Source organism: Lontra canadensis, unplaced genomic scaffold, assembly GCF_010015895.1.
Source record: "Lontra canadensis isolate GAN:19392208 unplaced genomic scaffold, GSC_riverotter_1.0 scaffold31, whole genome shotgun sequence".
NCBI lineage: Eukaryota > Metazoa > Chordata > Mammalia > Carnivora > Mustelidae > Lontra > Lontra canadensis.
Window position 1 is genome coordinate 3,963,433 of NW_022631025.1, and position 24,807 is coordinate 3,988,239.

The 24,807-nt window shown below is 47.7% G+C and overlaps 1 protein-coding gene across 4 annotated transcripts in view; it reads left to right on the plus strand.

Annotated features, from left to right (window-relative positions):
• IARS1 (isoleucyl-tRNA synthetase 1) overlaps positions 1-24,403 on the plus strand; it is a 70,876-nt gene extending 46,473 nt beyond the window's left edge. For 3 of the 4 annotated variants that reach the window (XM_032866475.1, XM_032866473.1, XM_032866474.1), the window contains exons 21-34: positions 1,671-1,762; positions 2,725-2,802; positions 3,498-3,619; positions 3,783-3,885; positions 4,139-4,222; positions 5,764-5,938; positions 7,988-8,100; positions 10,493-10,588; positions 11,402-11,578; positions 12,341-12,446; positions 15,991-16,116; positions 17,558-17,701; positions 18,293-18,445; positions 23,903-24,403. In XM_032866475.1, the coding sequence (XP_032722366.1) occupies positions 1,671-1,762; positions 2,725-2,802; positions 3,498-3,619; positions 3,783-3,885; positions 4,139-4,222; positions 5,764-5,938; positions 7,988-8,100; positions 10,493-10,588; positions 11,402-11,578; positions 12,341-12,446; positions 15,991-16,116; positions 17,558-17,701; positions 18,293-18,445; positions 23,903-23,985 (1,652 nt within the window). In that variant the 3' untranslated portion in view covers positions 23,986-24,403. Of the gene's footprint in view, positions 1-1,670; positions 1,763-2,724; positions 2,803-3,497; positions 3,620-3,782; positions 3,886-4,138; positions 4,223-5,763; positions 5,939-7,987; positions 8,101-10,492; positions 10,589-11,401; positions 11,579-12,340; positions 12,447-15,990; positions 16,117-17,557; positions 17,702-18,292; positions 18,446-23,902 lie in introns of those variants that run through there. The other variant, XM_032866476.1, reaches the window with a different exon arrangement.
• Positions 24,404-24,807: the final 404 nt, after the last annotated feature.

Below are 24,807 nucleotides of genomic sequence, written 5' to 3' on the forward strand. Positions count from 1 at the left end.
AGGCATCCTGAAGCCTGCCCCCACCCTTCGAACTCGCATCAGAAGGATCATGTGACTGCTGGACAAGTTGATGTAGGTGCAGATGGACATGAGCATGCAAGCGGAGCTCACCGTGCAGCCCAGGACACCTGCTCACAGCCTTGTCCCCATCCCTCCTGAGTGACATGAACTGTTGAAAACGGGCCTGGGGACAGCAGAGCCAAGCCACGTCCTGAGTGCATGCATGCCAGCTGGGGTCTGTCTCCTTGGAAACGAAAGGTCTGGCAGTGGTCGTTTCCGTGGCTGACTGCTCTAGTACCCCTGGTGCCACAGCCTGCTGGCTTTGTACCCTTGGCCCCTCCTGGATAAGGTTCTGAGGTCTGGAGAGTCTGCAGTTCTATTAGGGAGCCCGGCAGCCACAGTGTTGCTCCTATGCATAGCACACTCAAGCTGTGAGGGTTCTGTGTGCCCTCCAGGGATAACACCTGAGCACAGGGAACCCTGGCCTCCTAGAAGGTGGGGGGTGTGGCGAGCCATAGAAATGACCTCCTTCCTTCAGGCTAGGGCTCTGATCGCCACATCACCTCTCGGAGCGAGTGGCCGCTGGCACCTCAGTCCTGGTCCTCGTGAGCCGCCCTCTGCCATTGGCAGCTTCTCACCCTGGCAGTTTGGACGAGAGGCCTCTTAACGGTCACTGAACACTTTCATTAATATAAGTTGTGTTTCTTATACTTGTTGGTCTTACTCTTGGTTTTGGTGTTTGTTTTTGTGCAACCGAGAATATCAGTTACAGGAGGTGAATGGGAAAATCCAAAAAATAGGCCCCTACCTTAAACAAGACAGACTGAGCACCGTCACCCTCCTGCTTGCCCTCAGAATTCTTGGGGGCCATCATGTCTTTGTCCTTTTCTGGGGCGCCCGTTCTGCTGGCGGTTTGGGCTGCACATTCTCGGGGGCGGGGGGGGTTGCCGGGCTCTGCATTGTTGAGCAGCTACCCTGGGGTCCAGCTGGGATGGCTGGAATGGGTCTCCAGACACAGGCAGAGTCGCTCTAGTTGGAAAGCTCTGGCCTCAGCCCCTGGTTAGAGCTGTCTGTGTGTCTAGGGTGTCTTAGTGGAGGGTCAGGGTATCGCAGTGGAAGGAAGTCAGACATGCAGCTGTGGCCTCTCCACCATGGGTCTGGAGTTTCTTTTCTTTTCTCTTTTCTTTTCTTTTCTTTTCTTTTCTTTTCTTTTCTTTTCTTTTCTTTTCTTTCTTTGTAAAGAGAGAGAGTGAGGGAGCACAAGCAAGGAGAGCAGGTAGAACAGGCAGAGAGAGAAGCAGGCTCCTCACTGACCAAGGAGCCTGATGCAGGACTCAATCTCAGGACCCTGGGATCATGACCTGAGCTGAAGGCAGATGCTTAACCAACTGAGCCACCCAGGTGTCCCATGGGTCTGGGGCTTCTCTTTTTCTCACTGACCACGGGAGCTTGTGTGGACTCACAGGGTGGGTCATGTATGCTCTTGATACACCAGCAGCCACATAGTTCATCCTTAGGGAATGCCACCAGGGTTTTGTCACTTTTTTTCTTCCTGTCTCCTGAGCAAGTGTGGCAGCCCTGGGATGGCAAGACGCTTGCTCTGTTTGCGTCTGGCCCTCCCTGCACCCTAGACGCTCACTTGTTCTTGCTGCCTGATCGTTTGCTTTCAGCTTACAGGCTCTACACGGTGGTGCCTCGCCTGGTCAAGTTTGTGGATGTCCTAACCAACTGGTACGTCAGGATGAACCGCAGAAGGCTGAAGGTGAGTGCACGCACGCAGGCTGCTTCTGGGAGCGGCGGGGTGTGGGAGGGTGACCTACAAGAAACAGGAGTGCAGCCGGAGGAGAGAGGAATGTTTTCAAGTGCTCTCAGCTTCTGAAGCTCTTTCTCTTTTGTCCTTTCTACATTGTAAGTCAGCTACATTTATCACCATTTGATAGATAAGAACCTATAAGTTCTAGAAGTCCGCTTGCATATTTTCAAGACAACTAAGGAGTGCCCTGTCAGAGGGAAAGTCTCAGGGCCATACAAGACTGAGCTGAGCAGATTCTCTTAAAATACAAAAGGAAGTCATGCAGATACATGTGATGTCACGGGGGGTGGCTCTGGTCTCAAGTCGGGCCTCTCCTCGCTTCTTCCTCTAGTCAGTTAGGTACGGGCAGCCTATTAGGCATGTGGGCTGAGTCCTGTCCCAGGCCCAAAGGCCACGCGTAGACTGTGAGGGTGCCCGTGCCACGGCCCGCCAGCCTGCCTCCAGATGTGGGAATGACAAAAGCCCCTCACAAAACAGTAATTTCGTTCTTGTTAAAATAGATCACACACAACACGCCCACGTGCAGAGGGGCTCTCTCTACACTGTTGACAGCACCTATCTCTATCATTTCATTATGGTTTTCTTTTTTTTAATAATCTTTGTGTTTTTGCTACAGTGAATTAGTGTCATTATTTCCTAAATACACATTATATACATTTTTTTAAATAAGAAATCTTATCTTAAAGTAATTCCTATTTTCTGTTTGTAACCATTGCCATGTGTTGCACGAGTGGCAGACACAGCCTCCAGATCTCAGATGCCTGGGCTCAGAGGTGGGGAGAGCAGGGCCCGCGGCGGCCGCCTGCCCCAGCTCCCTGTCCTGTCTGCACGCTGTGTGCTCTGTGGGGTCGCTATTCTTCATTCAACCGACTGGATTCGAACAGTCTAATTAATGTGAGCTTCTTCGCTAGGGTGAAAACGGGGTGGAGGACTGTGTTACGGCCCTGGAGACCTTGTTCAGCGTCCTGCTGTCTCTGTGCAGACTGATGGTAAGGTGTTGGGCCTGCAGCCCTGGCGTTGCAACTGGTCTGTACTAGTCTCCCCAGAAAGAGAAATAGAGTTTTAAAACAGCTTAATTCCCTAGTTCTCTTTCAAAAATCTCATTAGCTTGTCTGTGTCAGGAAGGCCTAAGAAACATTTGCTTCTAGAGCTGGGTTCTTCCTGTCCACCCCTTGCGGCGCACATCGGGTCAGGGTTCTGGTCTCGGGACGGCCGAGCCACAGCTCCCTGTGAGCACACACCTCATCTTCACGCAGGTTCCTGTCATCATAACAGGGAAGTTCTTGAGTGCACATCTAATACACAAGTACGTCACAGAGGACATTTTACTGAACCTGTGTCCTGTCGCTACTACTACAACCTGAGGTCATAAGCCCTATGTTCACTCCTGAACACACACGAGCAAGACCTGCCTTGTGCCTGGTGCCTCTCACCTGACCTCATTCACCTTCACCCTAGAAAGCATTTCCCCAGCTCACTGATGCGGTTTCTGTGGTGTGGGGACATGGGGTCATGGTTGGGGCTCCTGTTGTTACTGCAGACTTCCTCTGGGTGCTTCAGGGCTCTGGCTCTAGCTGCCGCCGCTACCATCCCACCAGGGTCAGAAAGTAGGGTCCTGTCCACTTGCGTGGAACTGCTCTTTTCCTCCATCTGAGGTCAGTTGATGTCCTGTGTCCTCATGCAGGCCCCCTATACGCCTTTTCTCACCGAATTGATGTACCAGAATCTAAAGCTGCTGATCGACCCTGTTTCTGTCCAGGACAAGGACACACATAGCATCCACTACCTCATGCTGCCCCATGTTCGGTAAGAATCAGGTATCACTGAAGCCCCGCCTGGGCCCGGGAAGGCTCACGTGGCAGCTGTGCCTCAGGCTGCAGAGGGGCCGCCCCTTCCTCCCTCCGAGCTCGGGTCGTTTGGGGTGGTCTGCCCTTCATGGAGTCCCTCTTACGCCCACTTCTGCCGTCAGGGAGGAGCTGATTGACAAGAACATGGAGAGAGCCGTTTCTCGGATGCAGTCTGTGATTGAACTTGGGCGAGTGATTCGAGACCGCAAAACCATTCCGATAAAGGTTTGATGCTTCATTTGTATTTTACACGCACAGGCCCAAATAATTACACCTTTGGAGCATTTTCTTAAAAGAGAGCACTTCCAGCAGGGGCACAATTTTTTTTCTTTTCTGCAATAAGGGTGTGAAAGACTTATTGCTGGTTAAACCTGGTCAGTTTGGAGCTTGAGATTCGGATAAAACATTTAACATTTTTACTTTCCTACAGTTTGAAGGGCTGGCTGTTTGGTAAACTGTCCCTTCCCTTTCCTCCTAGTATCCTTTGAAAGAAATTGTGGTTATCCATCGGGATCCAGAAGCTCTTCGTGAGATCAAGTCTTTGGAGAAGTATATCATTGAGGTAAGCATACAGGTTTGACTTTTTGGGTCCAAATAGATTTCTTTCTTTGAGAAGATTGTTAGGACTAGTACTGCTAGTGAAGTTCATTTTGATGTATCCTTTTCCTTTTGTGTGTCAGCACATACAGATACTTAACTGTCCACGGAATCTTGCACTTTGCTTAGAATCAGTGTGTGCTTTTGCCTTTTTAAAATGTCATTGTAGGGGCGCCTGGGTGGCTCAGTGGGTTAAAGCCTCTGCCTTCAGCTCAGGTCATGATCCCAGGGTGTTGGGATCGAGCCCTACATCGGGCTCTCTGCTCAGCGGGGAGCCTGCTTCCTCCTCTCTCTCTGCCTGCCTCTCTGCCTACTTCTGATCTCTGTCTGCCAAATAAATAAAGAAAATCTTTAATAAAATAAAATAAAATGTCATTGTAATTCTTTAGAAGCAATTCTAAAAAAAACAACAATTTTTTTTTTTAAAAAGCGATTCTAAGATCAGTGGATTTCTTTACCTTGATTGGATCACTCACTACCTTTATCTACTTCTCCAAATACTCTTTGATGACTAACCAAAAAACTCTTCCTTCAAATCGTCAAGTAACAAGTGGGCATGCATTGGGCATGAGCAGCTCCAGCTCTAGCACAGGTGCTGGCTGAGTCCCTTCCCGCCCATCCAGTGCTGCCTCGGGATGTTCACTGGGACGTCCCCACTGGGCTGTGGGAGGGCCGTGTGCACCCACACACATGCATGTACACATGCACACGCCATTAGCTTTGTGCTAGAGAGGACCATGTTTATAGTCTTCAACTTGTGTTTTTTCACCTCACAGTGTTTCTTCTTCTTTTTTTTTTTTTTTCTTTTAACATTTTATTTAGAGGGTGGGAGAGAGACAGTGGGAGAAAGTCTTAAGAAGACTCCACTTCTTGGATCCCACAACCCTGAGATCATGACCTGAGCCTAAACTAAGAGTCAGACGCTGACCCAGCTGCACCACACAGGTCCCCCTCTAAGTCTAGAATCTTCTTTAGTTGATTTAGTTTGCTCAGCTGTCTTGAATGATCTGGACAAGAAAGATTCTTAAGTTATGTATAGAATTGTACACCCATTAAAATTTTGTAACATTTTGATCACCCCAAAAAGAAAGCCAGTGTTTAGCATTCACATTAGCGTTCACACGCCTTTTTTGCCCTCGAGATCCCTTCACCCCCTGGCAACCATGGGTGTAAGTTTTCTGTCCCTGGGTGTGGCTGTTCTGGATGGTTCATGTGAATGGAACCCGACAGCAAGTGGTCTTTTGAGGCTGACTTCCTTCACTTGGCACCAGGGGTCCAATTCGTGGTACAGCCTGTGTCCACGCCTCAGTCCTTCACTGCGCTCAGTAGTAGTCTGTTGGGTGGATGGATCACATTTTGTTTATCCTTTCCCAGCTGATGGACATTGGAGCGCTTCCACTTTTTGGCTGTTGTGACCAATGTTGTTTGAACGTTTGTGTGCAAGTTTTTGGAGTCACATGTTTTCATTTCCGTCTTTCTTTTTCATCTTGGCTGCCAACTGTATAGGAATTGAACGTCCGAAAGGTTACGCTGTCTACAGATAAAAACAAGTATGGCATTCGCCTAAGGGCAGAGCCTGATCACATGGTCCTGGGGAAGCGTCTGAAGGGAGCCTTCCGGGCAGTGATGACGTCCATCAGGCAGCTGAGCAGCGAGGAACTGGAGCGCTTCCAGGAGAGCGGTGGGTATCTGCCCCTTCCTGGCGCCACCTTCCACCTGGGCTCCTTCACGTGCGCTGTCACTGAGCTGCGTAACAAGTAATTCTGGTAATGGAAGGAGATGATCCCCGAACCATCACCTGTCCATTGACTGCGGACTGATTGCCTGCTCCGTGCTGGTCCACGTGGCATGGAAGTCCCCCCACAGACATCCCGACACAGACGGGCCCAAAAGCACAGGCTCCCAGCGTGGAGATCACACTGTAGTTACAAATGTCGTGTTTTTCTCACCTACATTTTTACATTTTATGTTTATTTTATTCACCTTTTTATTTTGCATTTTTACTTAAGTCATTAGTCTGTAAAGTGCTATTTCCAGACCATTGTGTGGTTTTTCTCTGGGGGCTGCCCGTCCTATTGCTGGCTCTTCAGACTGTTTCCGTTCTTCTGCTGTTGCTGGTAGTTCTGCAGTGAGCATTTTCCCATGTACGTGTTCTGTGCAGTCGATTCCTTTGGGCTAGATTTCCAGGTAGAATGACTGATAGCGCTGAGTTCTGCACATGCTGATAGGAGCCTAGAAGCTACCCTAGTGAGAGGGCGTGCAGACCCCAGTATCAGGTTCACTGTTATTGGATGTTGCTTGTGAGGAAAAGCATGATGGTGTTTGGAGGCGTCTGAATGAAGACTAGAGTACATTTCGACAGAAAAGGTTAAGGCAGGTTTTGAAACAGGGACTTAGCAATGAGGTCTGGACCTGCTTCGAGGGAGAACTAGATCAGAACTTACCATGGTCTCTCTAAGACATCAAGAATTCGTAGTTTGGTCCCTTATTTGGGCAAGACTGGATTTTGGACTAATTCAGCAAATACTTTTTAAAGCTCTTGTGTTTGGCTGCCCTGGGAACCCAGAAAAGAGTGAGACAGATGTCCTTACCCTCATGGTGCTGGCCAACAGTGAAGATTTGTGGAAACAATCGTAGTTTCGATAAGTGCTCTGAAGGAAAAGCTAGGAGAACAGGAGGAAGTTAGGAAAGGGGACTTAGCCCCTCCTTCCTCTCCTTCAGGGGACTTTCCAGGTGCCCAGGAATTCTCAGCTCTGTCATGAGTAGAATCCTCTTGGGTCTTGGTATGACTGCTTAACCTTGGGGTACAAGGTGTTTGGTTGTTAGGGTTCCCTGTGAAGGTGAAAATCATAAGCACAGAGGAGTCACGAGGAGAGATAAAAGAACTCAGAAATCAGATGACTGCTTATAGGGAATTGGGAGAAATGTCCCTCAAAGTCCTCACATTTTTAGATGAAATGTAAGAAACCTGGCAACTAAAAGTTGAGTCATTACTAACTTAACTTGATTTGTTAGATTAACAAAATCTTTGATGCAACTTCAGATCACAAATCTAAGTGTTTCAACGGATAGCCCAAATACTTAAAAATTTTCGAAATAATCCTGGTTTGAAACCAAGGCCTGTAGCTTCAAAACTACTTTCTGAGTGGATTTCTGCACTATTGGAAAGCAAAACAGTTTTCGGAACAGAGTGACATAGTCAGAGTGACAGCCCAATGCTCAGATACCCGGAAAATCATTGTGGGCGACCGCAGCAGGCTTCCCTGAAAGCAGGCATCGCCATCTTGCGCTCTGCCTATTGTGAGAGGACGGCACCCAGACCTTCACCACCCTGTTCACTTCATTCCCGCCCCACCCTGCTCAGCAGATAGTGGAGCACTGGGGTCCTGCATTCAGTAAGTGTTGGGCCTGGGTCCCCCTGGACTCTGCAGCCTACTCTCTTTAGTACATCATACGCTCTGTGTTTATGGTGGGGATACATCGCCTCCTGGCACAGGCCTTTGGGCCTGGGGACTGACTGACCCAGTGGGCGTTGGCGGCAATTTAACTGTCCTCGGGGCAGCGTGAGGAGGTGTAAGGGATATGAGTTGGGAGGACATGATCTCTGAAGTCTCCACAGCCTGATGCTGTGAAGTTTTTGTTAAAAACCGGCATAATGTGCTGTCGCTAGGCGGTATGTGGAGGAGGATGCTGGGGGGCTGACTCACAGTGGCAGTTCCTCCTCTGGCAGGGACCATTGTCGTAGAAGGCCATGAGCTGCATGAAGAGGACATCCGCCTCATGTACACGTTTGATCAGACAACAGGAGGGACAATGCAGTATGAAGCACACTCAGATGCCCAGGTATGTTGCTTTTTCCTGGAACGTTTCTTTACCAAAAGATAACATAAGAAGAAAAAGTATTTGCTTCTGCCTTCCTGAGTGATGGTTTCCTGAGCTGGCCTCAGAGTACAGTAAACCAGGTATCCATTTTGGATTGGCTTTATTAAATTGCTCCATTGATGCTCTTAACATGTGCACTTCTTTTTTAATCTTTATTAGAGAGAAAACATGAGCAGGGGTGGGGTGGGGAGGGGTAGAGGGAGAAGTAGACTTCCCACTGAGTGGGGAGCCTGATGCGGGACGTGATCCCAGTACCCTAGGATCGTGACTGAGCCAAAGGCAGGCTCTTAACCTACTGAGTCACCCAGGTGCCCCGACATGTGCATTTCTTTAGCATATATGAAATTGACATTTTATGACCTCTGCTTACAATTGTCTTGAGTGTTGGGTCCTACCAAAATGATTAAGATATAACCCCACCCTTCAAGGAATGACCCAGTCATAGAGACAGAAAAGTAAGCTAATTCTTACTCCTCTGCCTGATAAGTTATCTGGTAGGAATGAGCACAGAGAGGGGTTCCTCTCCAAAGCCTGGTGTGGGGCAGGCAGGGGACGGACATCCTGGAGGGGGATGTGCAGCAGTATTGGATTCTGAGGTCAGTGCTTTTTGTCATGATGGATCAGAGTGTCTCTCTTTGCTCTTGACCAGACTTTTCTGGGCAGACAGATCATAAGATCTCTAGGGTGAGAGTGGGGGACTTGTGGAAGTTCCATGTGAGGAAGACCAGCCCCCTCAAATTCCTCAAGCATTTTGCAGTGGCTTGAATGAGACATAGGCCGAGCTCCATATGGCCAGACGGCATGAGGAGCCACCTGTGAAGAAGCTGGAAAAGGAGGGCTAGAGAGTGTGTAAACACCCTGTTGGCGGCCAGCCTGAGGATGGCACTGAAGGAAGTGTCCTCCTTTTCTGAGATTAATGACATGGTTCATATACTATGGGCTGGGGTGGCCCTGCCCTGCCACCCACCTCCAGTTCTGCTCTCATGAAGTAGTGTAAATTGTTTATCTTTCTTTTTTTTTTTTTTTTAAAGATTTTATTTTATTTATTTGAGAGAGAGAAAGAGAGAGAGAGAGCATGAGAGGAGAGAAGTCAGTGGGAGAAGCAGACTCCCTGGTGAGCCGGGAGCCCGATGTGGGACTCGATCCCGGGACTACAGGATCATGACCTGAGCTGAAGGCAGTTGCCCAACCAACTGAGCCACCCAGGCACCCCAATTGTTCATCTTTCTGATAAAGTTTCATCAGAAACGTCCATGCTGCTGGGACGCCTGGGTGGCTCAGTGGGTTAAGCCTCTGCCTTCAGCCCAGGTCATGATCTCAGGGTCCTGGGATCGAGCCCCGCATCCAACTCTCTGCTCAGCAGGGAGCCTGCTTCCCCTGCCCCGCCTCTCTGCCTGCCTCTCTGCCTACTTGTGATCTCTCTCTGTCAAATAAATAAAATCTTAAAAAAAAAAAAAAAAGAAAAGAAAAGAAACATCCATGCTGGGACACCTGGGTGGCTCAGTGAGTGAAGAGTCTGCCTTTAGCTCAGGTCATATCTCAGGGTTCTGAGATCCAGCCCCACATTGGGCTCCCTGCTCGATGTGGAGCCTGCTTCTCCCTGTCCCTCAGGCCCTCCCCCTACCTGTGCATTCTCTCTCTCTCTCTCTCTTTTTCTGACAAATAAATAAAATCTTTAAAAAGAAAGAAAAAAAGAAACAAACGTCCATGCAGCTAGTGCTTGAATTACAAGCGTATCTACCTCTGTGTTAGCAGCGACACCAGTCCTCACTGTGTCTGTGCCAGTGATGACACTCTTTTCTTTAAGTCATCATTGACAGCCTTCACTACAGATGGCATAGGAAGTAGATGAAGTCAGCACGAAGATGAGCATTTAAATCATAATAAATGTGTTGTGGTTCCCTGAGAAACCGTGTGTTGAATCAGACTGACAGACCAAAGGCCGGAAAGTCTCCTGGCTGAAGAAAACAACAGAGGCTGTTCTGGGGCCTTCGTGGGCTCATTGGCAGTGTGAAGGGCCCTGCAGCCCTGACTCCACTTCCTGCAAGGGCAGTGACTGCTTGTCACACAGACGAGGAACAATTACACGGGAGACACCGCTCCTCCATCTCCTGTGAGCGGCACCTGCGGAAGGGAAGGAGTCACTGGACCCGCCCCCGCGGAAGGAATAGCTCCTTGCAAGCACCTGAACTGTAGTGAAACTAGTTTAATTTTATCTCCTTTGCTCAGTTAGATGAATAAATAGCGCTACATGACAGACTTCTCAGAATTTAACTTAAAAACAGTGTGCTGAGTTTGAGAGAATCATTCCTCCTTGTTTGGTTGTCACGCAGTGCACTGTTCTTTCCTGCAGGTTTTGGTTCTTTTAGATGTCACTCCCGACCAGTCAATGGTGGATGAAGGAGTGGCTCGGGAGGTCATCAATCGCATCCAGAAACTTCGCAAAAAGGTCAGTTTGTCACATCATGAACAAGCTTGTCTGGGTTTTTTGTTGTTGTTGTTGTTTGGTTTTTTGGTTGTTGGGTAGGACAGGAAAGGCAGGTAATATAATCACTGTAATTGAGTAATGATAATTAGTCACTCATTTATGGTCTGTTCAGTTGTGCTTGTGGGAAAAGTAGGCCCCTCCACTCCCTACTCTTTCACCCTAAGCTGGACATGGCTATTGTGTTTCTCTGAGCAGGAGCTTTCAGCAAAGCTGTGCCCCTTGTCCACCTTTTTCAGTTCCCTATGGTTTCCACAGGATCATCTGGATAGGTAGCCCTCCTTACTGGCGCAGGTCATCAGAGAGGACAGTGGGTGTCTGAGGAAGGGCATCTAGCTCAAGGAGACATTATTAGATCTGGACAGAGGGGGGGCTCTTCCTTACTGGGGAGCTGGGAGCCAGGAGCTCCCACCCCTCAACCCTGAGGAGGGACTTCCCCATCCAAGGAGGGTCTCCCACCCCGACCCTGAGAGGCTCCCTCGCCCTGACCAGAATGGGGGCTCCCACCTCCCCTCCTCAGGCCAGGTATCTGAGACCTGTAGTTCTGGGTCTCAGGAGTCCACGTCAGCAGGTTAATGGGATACTTGGGAGCTCTGCCTCAGTTCAGAGTTTTGTGAGTGGGTTTCTACACAGTCAGTCCTTTGTTTCATAGGATTGGGCAGGAGCCTGTATGCTCCCATAATGATTCAGCACAGGACTGGCAGCTCTGTTCAACAACACCATATGTTTTGACTAACAAATGTGCTTCCCTTTTAAATTTTCTCTATGTGCTTTCAGTGCAATCTGGTTCCAACTGATGAAATAACAGTTTATTATAAAGCAGAGTCTGAAGGGAAGTATCTGAATAATGTTATTGAAAGCCACACAGAGTTCATATTTGCCACCATAAAGGCTCCCTTGAAACCGTATCCAGTTCCAACGTCAGATAAAGTCCTTATTCAAGAAGAAACACAGGTGAGTTCTGGGTTTGTTGAACTACGAAGAGATGTAAGGTTAGATTTTATGTTGTTTGTGGAGTAATCTCTTGATGTTCTATCCCCAGTAGCAACTGGCATAATTCTCAGTCCTAAAATACAGGGTGGGTTCAGTGTCCAGAGAGGAGAGAGAGGGAAGGTGGGGAAGGTAGCCAGGAGGTGCATAAGGGTTGCCAGGAGAACAGGGGCTATATGGGCTTGCTTTTCCTAAAACTAGGGAAGTTAATATTGTGGATTCTGTGACTGTTCAAGGCAAGTAACAGTTGACTTGAAGAGCAGTTGACTTTTACGGTAGTCCGTTTTACATAAAATTACACTTTCATTTCCTATTGGCACTTTTTAGATAGAACTATGAAAATCTGATTCCAAGATACGGAAAATATTGGCCATAATTCAGAAATAGGTCATTTATAATAGGGGAAGGAATTTATTCAGTCGCTGACTCTGCCATGTCTTCCTTGTCTCATTCCTCCTTTCTGTAGAAGGAGACAGATGGTATAGACAGGCAGGGGCTAGATGTCACTGTTTGTCTTTTCAGTGGGGCATATTACAAGATGGTTTCATTTTCTGTTCTACATTTAGGAGAACAAGGTGAAAAGTCATAACTTTTGACTCTTTTAGTGATGAAGTTGCTTACGCGCTCAGAATCGTACAGAGCTCTCAGTGTGGGAAGTAGCTGCAGGGTTAGTTGGTGACGTGGTCAGTGCTGCAGTTACTCAGTCGCATACTCTCATGTGCTCAGTTAAAGGGTTCTGACCTGGAAATTACAATCACCAGAGAATCGTCCCTGCCTGGTCCTGCTTGTGCATATGTCAATCTTAACATTTGTACAAATGGCAGCGAGCAAGGTAAGAGTAAATGAGTCCCGTGGGTTGAACTTTACTTTTTAGTTAAACCTATGAATGTCTTTAAGGCTATTGTAAGAAAATTAGTGAAATCGTATGACTTCCTCTTTCTAATTGCCATCAAAATGAATCCACAAAAGTAAAGGGTTGGACTTGCACTTCCAGGAAGATGGAATAGACATGCTTTTCCTTGCTCTTCCCACAAAGTACAACCAAACACCCTGGGTGTGATATATAAAAGCAAATGTCAGAAGACTCCTAAAAGGGGAGGGAAGAGGGCTGGCTTTTCTTTTTGCCTCATACATCCCAGTCTTGGAGCTGAAGAAGCCGGCAACCTGGAAATGCCTAGCGCAAACAAAAATGCTCCAATAAAATCCTGCTCTCTCTAGCTAGAAAATGAGGAGAGGTGCAGCCTAGCAAGACAGAAAACTTCTAGACAGTATCTGCTCTAGTCTAGCCACATACAACAGAAGAAACTGGCCCCACTACCACTCCCACCAGCAAAGACCAAGTGGGGAGCCTAGACCTTTGTCAGGAGCCTCAGGCTTCTTCCACTTCATGTTGTTCGAGAAGCTCACAGTGAGCTGGGACTTTCATCCTACCTCGGCAGGTCAGGTCTTGGTCTCACGATTAGGAATTCAAGCCCCACATTTGGCTCCCCAGCATGGAGCATACTTAAAAAAATAAAATAATCTGACAGAACATAAAGCAGCCGTAATAAAAAATGTTCCACAGAGCAATTACAAATACAAAGGAAACAAGTAAAAATAGAAAGCCTTGGCTAAGAAGTGGGTATTAAGCATCAAATGAAATCTTTAAAACTGATAAATATAAGACTAGGATACAAAACCCAGTGGATGGGCACAATGACACAACAGAAGGGACAGGAAAGAATCTGTGAACTGGAAGATAGAACAATAGAAATTGCCCATTTTGAACAAAAGAGAGTTTTTATAAATCGGAAAAAAAAATGAACAGAGTCTTAAGGATTTGTGGGATATTAACAGAAGTTGAATATTCTGTTACTGAATTCTGATAGAATAAGAAGGAACAACAGGACTGAGAGAAATAATGACTGAGAACTTCTAAACTTGGCAATACATGTACACCTACAGATTCAAGAAGCTGAGAGAAACCGATGAAAAATTTACATGGAGACATCATGTAGTCAAACTTGTGAAAGCTGAAGGCAAAGAAAACATCCTGAAAGCAGTGAAAGAATATGCTCGCTTAACTTACAGGGGAAAACGATTGGAACGGTATTGGATTTCTCATCAGAAACCTCGGAGGCCAGATGGCAGAATGTTAGGAGTGGTGTCTACCCAAAATTCTATATCAAGCAAAATATCTTTCATGGTGGAGGGAAAATCAAGACATCCCCAAGTGAAGGGAGACCAAGAGAGTTAGTTGCTAGCATGACTTAAGCTAAAAAGAAGTAGGTAGAGGAAACTCATAAAACAAAGAAAATGACAGAAGAAGAAGTATATGGACATCAGGACAGAAGAAACAACAGTAGAAAGAGTCAAAATATAGGTAAATTAAGCAGACTTTCTTACTTGAATTTTCTAAATTATTTGATGTTTGTAACAAAACCTATATAACATTTCAGTGTATATACAAGAAATATATATATATTTTTAAAGATTTTATTTATTTATTTATTTATTTATTTGTCAGAGAGAAAGAGAGTACACAAGCAGGCAGAGGTGGAGAGAGAAGCAGGCTCCCCGCTGAGCAAGGAGCCCGATGTGGGACTCGATCCCAGGACACTGGGATCATGACCCAAGCCGAAGGCATCGGCTTAACCGACTGAGCCATCCAGGCGTACCTATACAAGAAATATTTAAGAAAATTAAAAGTAGGGAAAAGCAAAGTGATGGAAGGGAGATCAAGTTTCTGTGCTTCCCTCAAACTGGTCAAATGCCAACATCAGTAGGCTGGGTGTTAATGTGCATATGCAGTACCACCAGGTACAACCACTAAACCAGCCTATTCCTGGAGAGTCACACAAAAACACTATAGAAATAAAAATGGAGTTGTAAAATGTATTCATATAACCCACAGGAAGCTTAGAGAAAGAAAACCGAACAAGTAGAAGCAACAAATAAGACGGAAAGCTTAAGCTTACCATCAGTAATTACACTAAATGGGGGAGGGGTCTGGCTGGCCCAGTTAGGGGAGCTTGTGACTCTTTTTTTTTTTTCTCTTAAAGATTTTTATTTATTTATTTGACAGAGACACAGTGAGAGAGGGAACACAAGCAGGGGGAGTAGGAGAGGGAGAAGCAAGCTTCCTGCTGAGCAGGGAGCCTTCATTTGGGGCTCAATCCCAGGACCCTGGGATCATGACCTGAGCCGAAGGCAGACGCTTAACAACTGAGCCACCCAGGTGCCCCAAGAGGGAGCATGTAACTCTTGGTCTCTGGGTCGTGAGTTCAAGTTCCGCCTTGGGCGTAAAGAGTACTTTTAAAAAATAATAATAATAGGGGCTCCTGGGTCACTCAGTCGGTTAAGCGTCTGCCGGGATCCTAGGGGTCCTAGGATCGAGCCCCTCATCAGTCTCCTTGTTCAGTAGGAGGAATGAATATGAATAAAATGAATTAATAAAATCTTTTTTAAAAATTACACAAAGCAAGAATGTTTGGGGGCACCTGGGTGGCTCAGTGGGTTAAAGCCTCTGCCTTCGGCTCGGGTCATGATCCCAGGGTCCTGGGATCGAGCCCCGCATCGGGCTCTCTGCTCGGCGGGGAGCCTGCTTCCTCCTCTCTCTCTCTGCCTGCCTCTCTGCCTCCTTGTGATCTCTGTCTGTCAAATAAATAAATAAAAAATCTTTAAAAAAAAATGTTTATGTTCATTTCTATAAAGCATCCTTCATAGCAAGGAAAGTCACTAGTGATGTTACATAATGCTACAAATGTCAATCCACAGGGAAAGCATAATGATCCCACATTTGGAATTCCAAATGTGGGATCATTACGCTTTCAGCAGAGCTGCAAACCACAAAAGAGAGCTGACGCCTTAAAGGAGAATGAGAAAATTCAGTTTCAGTTTGAAAATTGAATATATACCTCTTTCAACAATCAATAGAAGAGCTAGACAGAAAACCAGAGTCAAATCAACATTAATGGAACAGCTCACCCAGCAGCAGCAGAACGCCCATTCTGTTCAAGCTCCCACAGGACATTTACCAAGCTGGATTGTAGGCTAGGCCATGAAACTCATCAACATATTTAGGGATTGAAATCGTAGAGAAAGTGTTATCTGACGAATTATTTATTTCTGCTTTGTGAAAGATCCTGTGGAAAGGATGAAAGCCTGAGCTTCAAGGCAGGCAGTGGTCCTTGCAAACCATTTCGCCCCCCAGGTGTGTCCAGAGAACACGAAGAACCTTCCCCACTTCTAATTTAAAAAGATCCAGGTAGACAGTGGGAGAAAGACATGAGCAGGTGTTAACCAGAGGGAACATACAGGTGGTGTGTTTTCCTGGATTTTTCTTTCAAATTTAACATCTTTTTCCTTTAGTTTGACTTAAATTTGTGGTTCTTTAGGTGGAGTATTACTTCTGGAAAATCCAAAAGGCGATAACAGGTTGGACCTTTTAAAGCTGAAGAATGTTATTACTAGTATTTTTGGCGTGAAAGATACGGACCTGGCTGTCCTCCATGGTGCCGCAGGTATGTAGAAAGTCAGGAGCTGGCCTCTGACTCCGGGGGTGTCATTTGGTACTGGTTCTGCTCCACAGCCATGCCTTCCTTACGAGGCTGGGTTGGCCAGGCCCTTGGCAGCCCTGGCCCTGCGCCTCTGGGCCCCGCGCCTCTGGGCCCCTGCTGGGATGGTGACAGCATCTGACACTGTGAACCTACCCTTATTCCTGCCCAGATGAACAACGTCTCTGTGCCCCTCCGGAATGGAGCCTTGCACCCTGTCCACTCTGTGTTAGCCTCAGGCTGGGGTCCAGGCCTCAGAGACTCCATGCTGTGCTTTGACTTTAGTAAGCATAGTGCCTATGTCTTGCTAGACAAGATTCTCAGTAAGACAAGCCTAAGTTAAGAGAGAGACATGTTGAAGTCCTTCCCCTGCATACTACCAAATGTGACCTTTGGAGACAGGGTCGTTACCAGTGTGATTAGATAATAAGGGTGTCCCGAGGAGCACACAGGGACATGGCCATGTGATGACAAAGGCAGGGCTGGAACGGGGGAACTACAAGCAGATGGCTGGGAGCCTCCAGGAGCTAGAAGGAGAACAGGGAGAGCTGCCTGCAGGCTTCTGAGGGGGCAGGGCCCACGGAGGACCTTGATTTTGACACCTCACCTCCCAAATTGGAGCCGGTAGATTTCTGTTTGCCCCATGTTTGTGATTCTTAATGGCAGCCACGTGAGACAAGTACACCCGCTTTGATAAGAATCTGGATGCTCATTTTCAGGAAATTGTAAATAGCCTAAAAGAGGAGATGTAATTGGCCAACAAACACAGGCGAGCTGCTGGGCCACGACAGATGGGCAGAGATTAGGGCAGGCTCGTGGTGTCAGATGCCATCACCCTCTGTGACACAGCCCAAAGGAGTTCCAGGAAGCCACAGGTGTGGACGTCCTACAGCCCCTATTCCTCCGGGACCTACCCCAGCCGTGTTTGCGACTCTAAGCAGTGTTCAGTTGTAGATCAGTGAGATCTGCATGTGTCCACTGTGTCTTGCTGTTTTTCACATGTGTTCGTGAGTCAAATGATCTGTTTTCTTCTGACTATAATTATCATGTTTAAATGTAAGGCTTCCTTTCACAGTGAAGTTTAGTATTCTGACGTAGGAGATTTTACAAGGATCTGCAAAAATACTAAGTACTAAAAGGAGAAAAAAACAAAAACAATTTGCTGTATGTTTTTGTTATTACTATTATGTGGTTTGTTTTGCAGTGTTGACATCTGCTATTTGCATGTCATTTAAGCCTCATTTTATAGAGAAGGCCATGTCCTTTGGTAAAAGAAATTAAGTGGAAACATCACTGCAAAGATAAAGGATAGTTTAATAATTAAGTAGGATCGAGTGAATGACTTCAGCTCTGCACTGTATATCCTGAATGAGTGATTTGTTGTTGCCGTTTTTGTTGTTACTTCTAGAAATTCGAAACCAGACTGACTTACTGAGTCTCAGTGGGAAAACCCTTCGTGTGGCAGCGGGGTCTGCCCCTGCTGTGGTGGACGGCCCCGGCACTGCACTCTGCCGCTACATCAACCTGCAGCTCCTGAACGCAGGCCCACAAGGTGCGCGTCCCCCAGCCGCCAACCCTGCGCCTGCGGGGGTGAGGGGCTGGCAACTGGGTTTCCGTTCACGGCCTGCCTTGCATGTGGTACATTAAGGTGTGCGCTCCGATCTGCCCTGGGCAGCACACAGGCTGGCTTCTCTTGTGTGTTTGTGTGGAACCACCCTTCACCTGGCAGTCAAGAGGTGGGGTACCCTGACATGTAAACATTACCGCTAAATGAAGTGGAATGAAGTGCCATCGCTTTATTTTATTTTTTTGCCTTTTTTCTTTTTCCTGGAAAGTGTTCTGAAATCTATGTACACATCCATGCCTCGGTCAGCAGACTAGCTGGCTATTTATTTTTCCTGGATATCTTGGGCCCTCACTGTGCACAGCATGTGTTTATGGAATACCTCTTCCCCAGCTGAGGGGGTTTATACCCGTTGGGATTTCCGTTGTCCCTGCCCCTTCCCCTCTGCAGTCTGGACACCAGGCCCCCAGGCCCTGCTGGTTCTTGGAGCCTCTCCTCTGCAAAGGGGCCGGCAGAGGGACGGGGTTGGTGAAGGGGCTGTGCTCTCAGGACCTGACCCAGTGGTGGTTTCTTCTACAGAGTGTGTAAAGGGAACAGTGGGCACACTCCTTCTGGAAAACCCCCCCGGGCAGAACGGACTCACCCACCAGGGCCTTCTGTATGAGGCAGCCAAGGTGTTTGGTCTTCGCAGCAGGAAGCTCAAGCTGTTTCTGAATGAGACTCAGACACACGGTAAGATGACACCACGTGCTACAGCTGCACTTCCTTGCTGATTGTGTTTTTGCTCTTTTCTAGAAATTTGCCATTTTAGATTGTTAAAATAATAATTAAAAGGATGATTGCTTTTTGCACTGAAAATAATGTTAAAATATATTGGTAAGTTATTAAAAACACATGCTTCTAGATAAATTAGCATCTATTTGCCAATTCTAAGATCACTCTCTTCCCCAAGGATCGGAACAGTGAAAGTATTATGAAACAGCAGCTCATGGGCAGCTTGTAATGGTGTGGTGCCCCCTCCGCTAGCGTGGACAGAGCACACTTGCAGGCGCTTTCTCAGTGAGCCCCGAAGATTGGAGAGCCCAGGCCTGTCACTCGGGAAGGAGACGGCGGTGGCCCCAGCAAGGCCGGTGGCACCTTGCCCCAAATCCACTCTGGTCTCAGGGTCCCATCACTGGCCCCATTCTCTTCTTCATCCTTGTCACCTGTCACCTGGCTGCTGCTGGAGCCCTTTCCCCAAACGGCTTCTGTTTGTGTGGTCATCCCTCCGTTTTTTCATTTAGCCTTGCAGCCTGGGTTGGCTGGATGCTCTGGCGGGCTCTCCGTGCTGGGGGACAAGTGCCCAGAGTTGTCTTGTCCTTGGTTCTCTGCAGTTTGAATGTGCTCTGCCCAGGTGTACGTGTTTTGGTAAAAGGGCTTCTTCAGTCTTTCTCAGAGCACCCACCTCCGTGCCCATGCCACCGGTCTGTCCCCAGTGCTTCTCCATCACCTGCTAGAGCCTTGGCATATGAACTCTAGTACTAGATTAATCCCCACCGCTGTGCTGCATCTGTGTCTGGTCTGAGGATCTCTGTGTCTCTCCTACAGTGCTGCTGTTGCCTTTCAGAATGCCTTGTAGCTTTTTGTTGACAGCCTGATATGAGGATTGGGACACGTGACCTGAGGTGATAAGTTGGGGTGAGGCTGGCTGGTCGTCTGGCATCACAAGTGTCCGTACTTCTGTCTCATCCGGCTCTAACCCCGTTGTTCTGCAGAAGCCCACAGGGGATGGGACTCGTTCTATAGTTAAGTGAATAGTGCTCAGTCTCTGGGGCCCCTGTGTCCCTGGGCCATGACCCCAGCTTCTCTGTTTCTTCCTCCAATAAGAGAGGGCCTGGCAGGGCTGGACCAGGTTATGTCCCTTCCTCCAGGCCAGTTAGGCCCTGTTTTTTTTTGTGGGGGGGGGGTTGTTGTTTTTTTGTTTTTTAAAAAGTACTTACTAATCAGGAAGGACTTGTGCCATTTTGCTTGGATTCTTGTTCTAGAAGTCTTACATTTGTTTTCTCCCTCGTGTCCTCCAAAATTGCCTCCTTGGGGGTCCAGTTGATTTTTTCTTTTTTTTTTAAGCACACTGTCTTCAGTTCACTCCACACTTCTTTTTGTGTATTTCTCTTTTGCTATTTTTTTTAAATATTTTTATTTCTTTATTTGACAGACAGATCACAAGTAGGCAGAGAGGCAGGCAGAGAGAGAGGAGGAAGCAGGCTCCCTGCTGAGCAGAGAACCCGACGTGGGGCTTGATCCCAGGACCCCGAGATCATGACCTGAGCCAAAGGCAGAGGCTTTAATCCAGTGAGCCACCCAGGCGCCCCTCTTGCTATTTTCTTAGTGTTTACTGTGGGGATTACAGTTAACGTTCTAGATTAACAGCAGTCTGGTTTGAATCAATACCAATCTGACTTTAGTTACGAAAACCCTGCCCGTTTGTATTCTTGTCAGAAACTGCTTTGTATGCATAAATTTTTAACTGTGTCTTATGTATTTGTCTTTTAAATCATCTAGAAAGCAGAAAGTAGAGTTATAAAGCAGACATGGGGCAGCATGCGGCAGTTACCATCGGTGTTCTTGCGTCCCAGCCTGAGGCCCTCCAGTGGTGCCGGGTGCCCTGTGCTTTTGTTCATTTGCAGTGTCTTCACTGCTCCTCAGCTCAGCCTTCACTCCCTCATCAGCCAGATTTGGCCACAAAAGTTCTTATTTTTTTCAGAGTTGAAAGCCTGGGATCTTCCCAGGACTGTTCTGTGTGTGCACTCTGCCCTGGACACACACGCGGCTTTCTGAATCACGCCGTCTTCGACTTTGCCCCCAGACTGTAGGCCCTCTGTCACATGCTGCATCTGCAGCCTTGTGCCCCCCGGCAGCTGTGGACTTTTTGTTTGCCTAACTGTATTTACCAGCGATGCCTGTACTTTTCCTACCTGGGCAGGTTCCAGGTTCAGGTGAATGGAGATAAGCGCCCTTTGTGAGCCCCCTTGAGGGGGCCCCAGTCGTGTTAGGACACGCACGGTGCCTTTGCTCTGTCCTTCTGGGACCATGGGGTCCTCAGGCTGGGAGGGTCGGGCAGCCAAGCACAAGTGGGACAACCACAGATCTTTCTACCCCCTACAAGTTGCCTTCTTGAATGTGGCATTTGTGTGGTTACTGTGAACCTTTGATTGTTTCTAGAATCCTGACAACAGTAGTTAGTGGAGTTTCTGTTGAAGCTGCATGTAAAGGAGCATTTCATTGTTTGGGGACACTGTCAGCCCAGGCCCACTTCACCTCAAGTTACTTGGGGCCACAGGGAGTGTTTGGACAGCACGAGGGCCAGATCCTCATAAGGCTGTGTCCAGTCTGTCCTTGGCCCACAGCAAGGCTGAGTGAGACCAGTTCTCCAGGCTGGCCTGACAGATGGGTGTAAGCCTGGGCCGTGAGACATACAAGTGTCTTCTCGGTTCTGGGGGCCAGAGGCCAGGTGTCAGCAAGGCCACGTTCTCTTTGGAGGCTCCAGGGCAAAATCTGGCCTTTGCCTCTTACCACTTCTGGTGGTTCTAGGCGTCCTGGACTTGTGACTCTATCACCACAGCCTTGGCCTCTGTGGTCATGGCCAGTTTCTGGGAAGTAGAACAGGGCATGTCTTCTGGAAGGCCATAATTTAAACCCACTGCATTCTCTTGACCGTCTTCTCGGTGGTGAGGGATTTGTTTGAAATGCACTCTGGCTGTGGGTTCCTTATTGAGGGCCCCAGCATTTGTGGGGAGGACGGTTCACTGGATTTCCCAGTCTGTAGACCCCAGGCTTTTTCTTATCTCACTTTGATAACCTTTAGTGCCAAAGCTTTAAGCTTTTAGTGGCTTAAAGCTTTGGCACTAAAGGTTAGTGCCAGAAAACCAAAATGTTCAGGTATCTCTTGGGATTCATGATTTTTGGCTTAGAGATTTCCCTCACTTTCTTCTCTTGTGTAGTTCCTTTTTTTTTTTTTTTATGTTTTCTATTACACTTTAAAATTTTCTGCCCTGTTATTTAAGACTCAAGCCTCTGTTGCACCTGGGTTCCTCTCTGTAACCAAACACACCTCTGTGCCTCCACGTGGCTTTCAGGGGCTCCCTGTGTCCACAGCCCTCGCTGGCTTAGGGCTCTATCCTCTGTTGAAGTGGCCTGTCTGCAGCCTGTCCACCCCCAGAGTTGTCTCCTGTGCGTTCCTCCCTTGACGGTGTCCCCACTCAGAGTCCCCACGGCTTCCTTATTCCCCACATGCGCTGGTCGCAGGGGCAGCTGAGCCGTGGACGTGAAGAGGCACCGTCGTCTGTGGTTTTGTGCGTGTGCTGGCACCTGGCTGACACTGACCAGGGCAGAACCACGTTTTTGAGATTCTGCCCGTGACTCACAAAGCAGGCCTTGCTCCGAGTGTGACCTCACTGTGCCCTGAGACCTCAAAGGCTCAGTGATCAGATCCCCGAGAAGCCTGGGGCTCTTTCCAACCCATTGTCTCTGCCCTCTTCCTCTCAAAGTTGTCTTTTGTAAAACAGTACTAATTCGGTAAATTAGAAGGATCCTGCTTGTTCACAAGCTGCTCAGTATCATCTCCAGGCCCGTAGTACCTGCATGGAGGCAGCTTCAGGAGTGACGTCCAGCTTTCCTGCTGGGACGAGAGCCGATGGAAGGTCCTTCCTTTTGTTTTTGTTGTTGTTTTGTTTTGTTTTTTATTATGTTCAGTTAGCCAGCATATAGTACATCATAGGTTTGTGTTGTAGTATTTAACGATTCCTTAGTTGTGTATAACACCCAGTTCTCGTGTTGGGATGAGCACTGGTCCTTCCCTTTGAATTCAGATCTGCCAGAAGAAAAACCGAGGGGGCAAAGAGCATTTTAAGGTTTTCTTCTCTCTCTCTCTTTCTCTCTTCTTGGGATTTTATCTATTTAGTGTGTTTTGAAGATTTTTTTTTTTTATTTGAGAGAGAGGGATAGCGTGAGCATGAGGGTCAGAGGGAGTGGGAGAAGTAGGCTCCCCGGTGAGCAGGGAGCCTGACTGGGGTCTCTGTCCCAGGACCCTGGGATCACAACCTGAACCGAAGGCAGACAGTTTACCAACTGAGCCACCCAGGCGTCTGTCTGTTCAGTATATTTTAATCAGTTATGTTTGGTTTATACTTTTAGATGCTCAGAGTTCTTGTCATTGTATCAGCTCCCATATTCTGTGACACGAGCCTTCAGTCTTTGGTAACTCTGTGCTCTGGCCTCATAAGATGTTATAGGCTTATCATGTCCTTACATTCCCCCACACCCTACACGGTGATTCCTCCTGCTGTAGGGAGTTAATATTTGGAGACCTCGAAGGTTCTCTGTGGGCCTAGGAAACACCTGTTTGGGGCAGGGTGTGTGGACATCTGGGTCAGCGCACAGGGCTAGTTAGTTTGGAGGGCTTTCCTCCAGAAGGTCTGCCCAACACTTCACCCAAACTGTAGGGAGTTAGGTGCCTTTGACAAACTCAGAGAAGAGGCCACACAAGACCACTGTCACTTCTGCCAACTGTAAGTTCACCCTCAGGTTTGATAATTTACCAGCAGGATTTATGGAACTTGCTGGAAACTATTGAACTTGGGTTTTTAATAGGGAAAGGTACAGAGGGCCAAATCTAGGGGTCCAGACATGGGGCTTTCAGGGGCCCTCTCCCAAGGAGTCATGGGCAGTGTTCCCTCCTCCCGGCCCCTCACTGTGACAGTGGTGCACACAGTGTATTACCAAACAGGAAGGCTGCCCGAGCCTGGAGGGGGTCCAGAGTCTGCAGCGAGGCTTCATTACATGGGCACAGTTCGTTCATTGCCCACCCAGCTGCACTGTGTTGGGGGATAGCACGTGACTGAAAGCTTCCACCCTAAATCCCGTGGCTGGTCTTTCTGGTGTGGCTGACTCCACGCAGAGTCCCCTCATTAGCAGAAGCTAGGAGGAGTATTCAGGGCCCACCATAAACAAAACACTCCCATCACTCAGGAAGTCCCAAGGGTCTAGAGGGTCCCCCAGGAGCTGGGACAAAGACCAGACCCCTTAGGGTGAGGCCAGATCCTATACAGAAGCAGTCAACACCCCCCCCCCAAAAAAGCAGTCAACAATTTTTAAATATTCATACAGAATAGGTAGAACATTTACTTTTTTTTAATCTTCTTTCCATTCTAGAAATTACAGAAGAAATCCCCATGAAGACTTTGAACATGAAGACTGTGTATGTTTCTGTATTACCTATGACGGCGGAATTCTAACACCGTATTCCATGTGACAGAGTCCTTCCCACGCCACATGCCTGTCCCCTGCACACACGGAAGATGTTTCCTTCAGGGGCACTTATGATTTGCTGCTTTGGGTTCACAGTTGGAATGGGGGTGATTCCTCAGGTGACTTGGCGCCTCACGGTAATACTTACACGTAACCCGGAGCTCCCGCGCAGCCACAGGGAGGGCAGGCTGCACCTCTGCTCACTTCTACACTTGCACAACGTGGAAGTGATTTCAGTGGCAGATTTATATATCATTCTGTGGCCTTTTCAGACTTGTTTGAGATGTCTTGAAGGTATGTGTTAAATATTTCTGCTACCTGGATTTTCCTGGGTAATTTGATGGAATATTTTAAGTTTAAGTAAATTAGAACAATAAATAAATTTTCTCTCAGATAATAAATGTATTAGAAGTAATTTATTCTCCTATAGTCGAATGAAACCTGAAATGTGTAATCTCTAAAGAACACAAAAGCTTCATAGTGACCTCATTATTAAGACATAGCTAACCATCTAATTTCACTTCTTCCCAAAATCCTGTGTCAAAGAGGTAGATGCCAGGACAAAATCAGCTGCAGAAGTTTATTGGGGGAAACAAATGATGGATAAAGGGAGGGGGCAGGCCCCTGCAGACAGAGAAGAGGAAGAAGGGAGGGTTGATTAGAAAAAGCCCAGCCTGCAGGGCAACCTGGGGACGTCTGGGTCAGGCCAGGCTTCCCCATGGAAAGAGTCCAGAGGTGGGCAGACAAGACCAACTTTGCCCGCACACCTTGGTCGGTCCGTGGCCGGGCACTGCCAGGGGGCAGCGGCG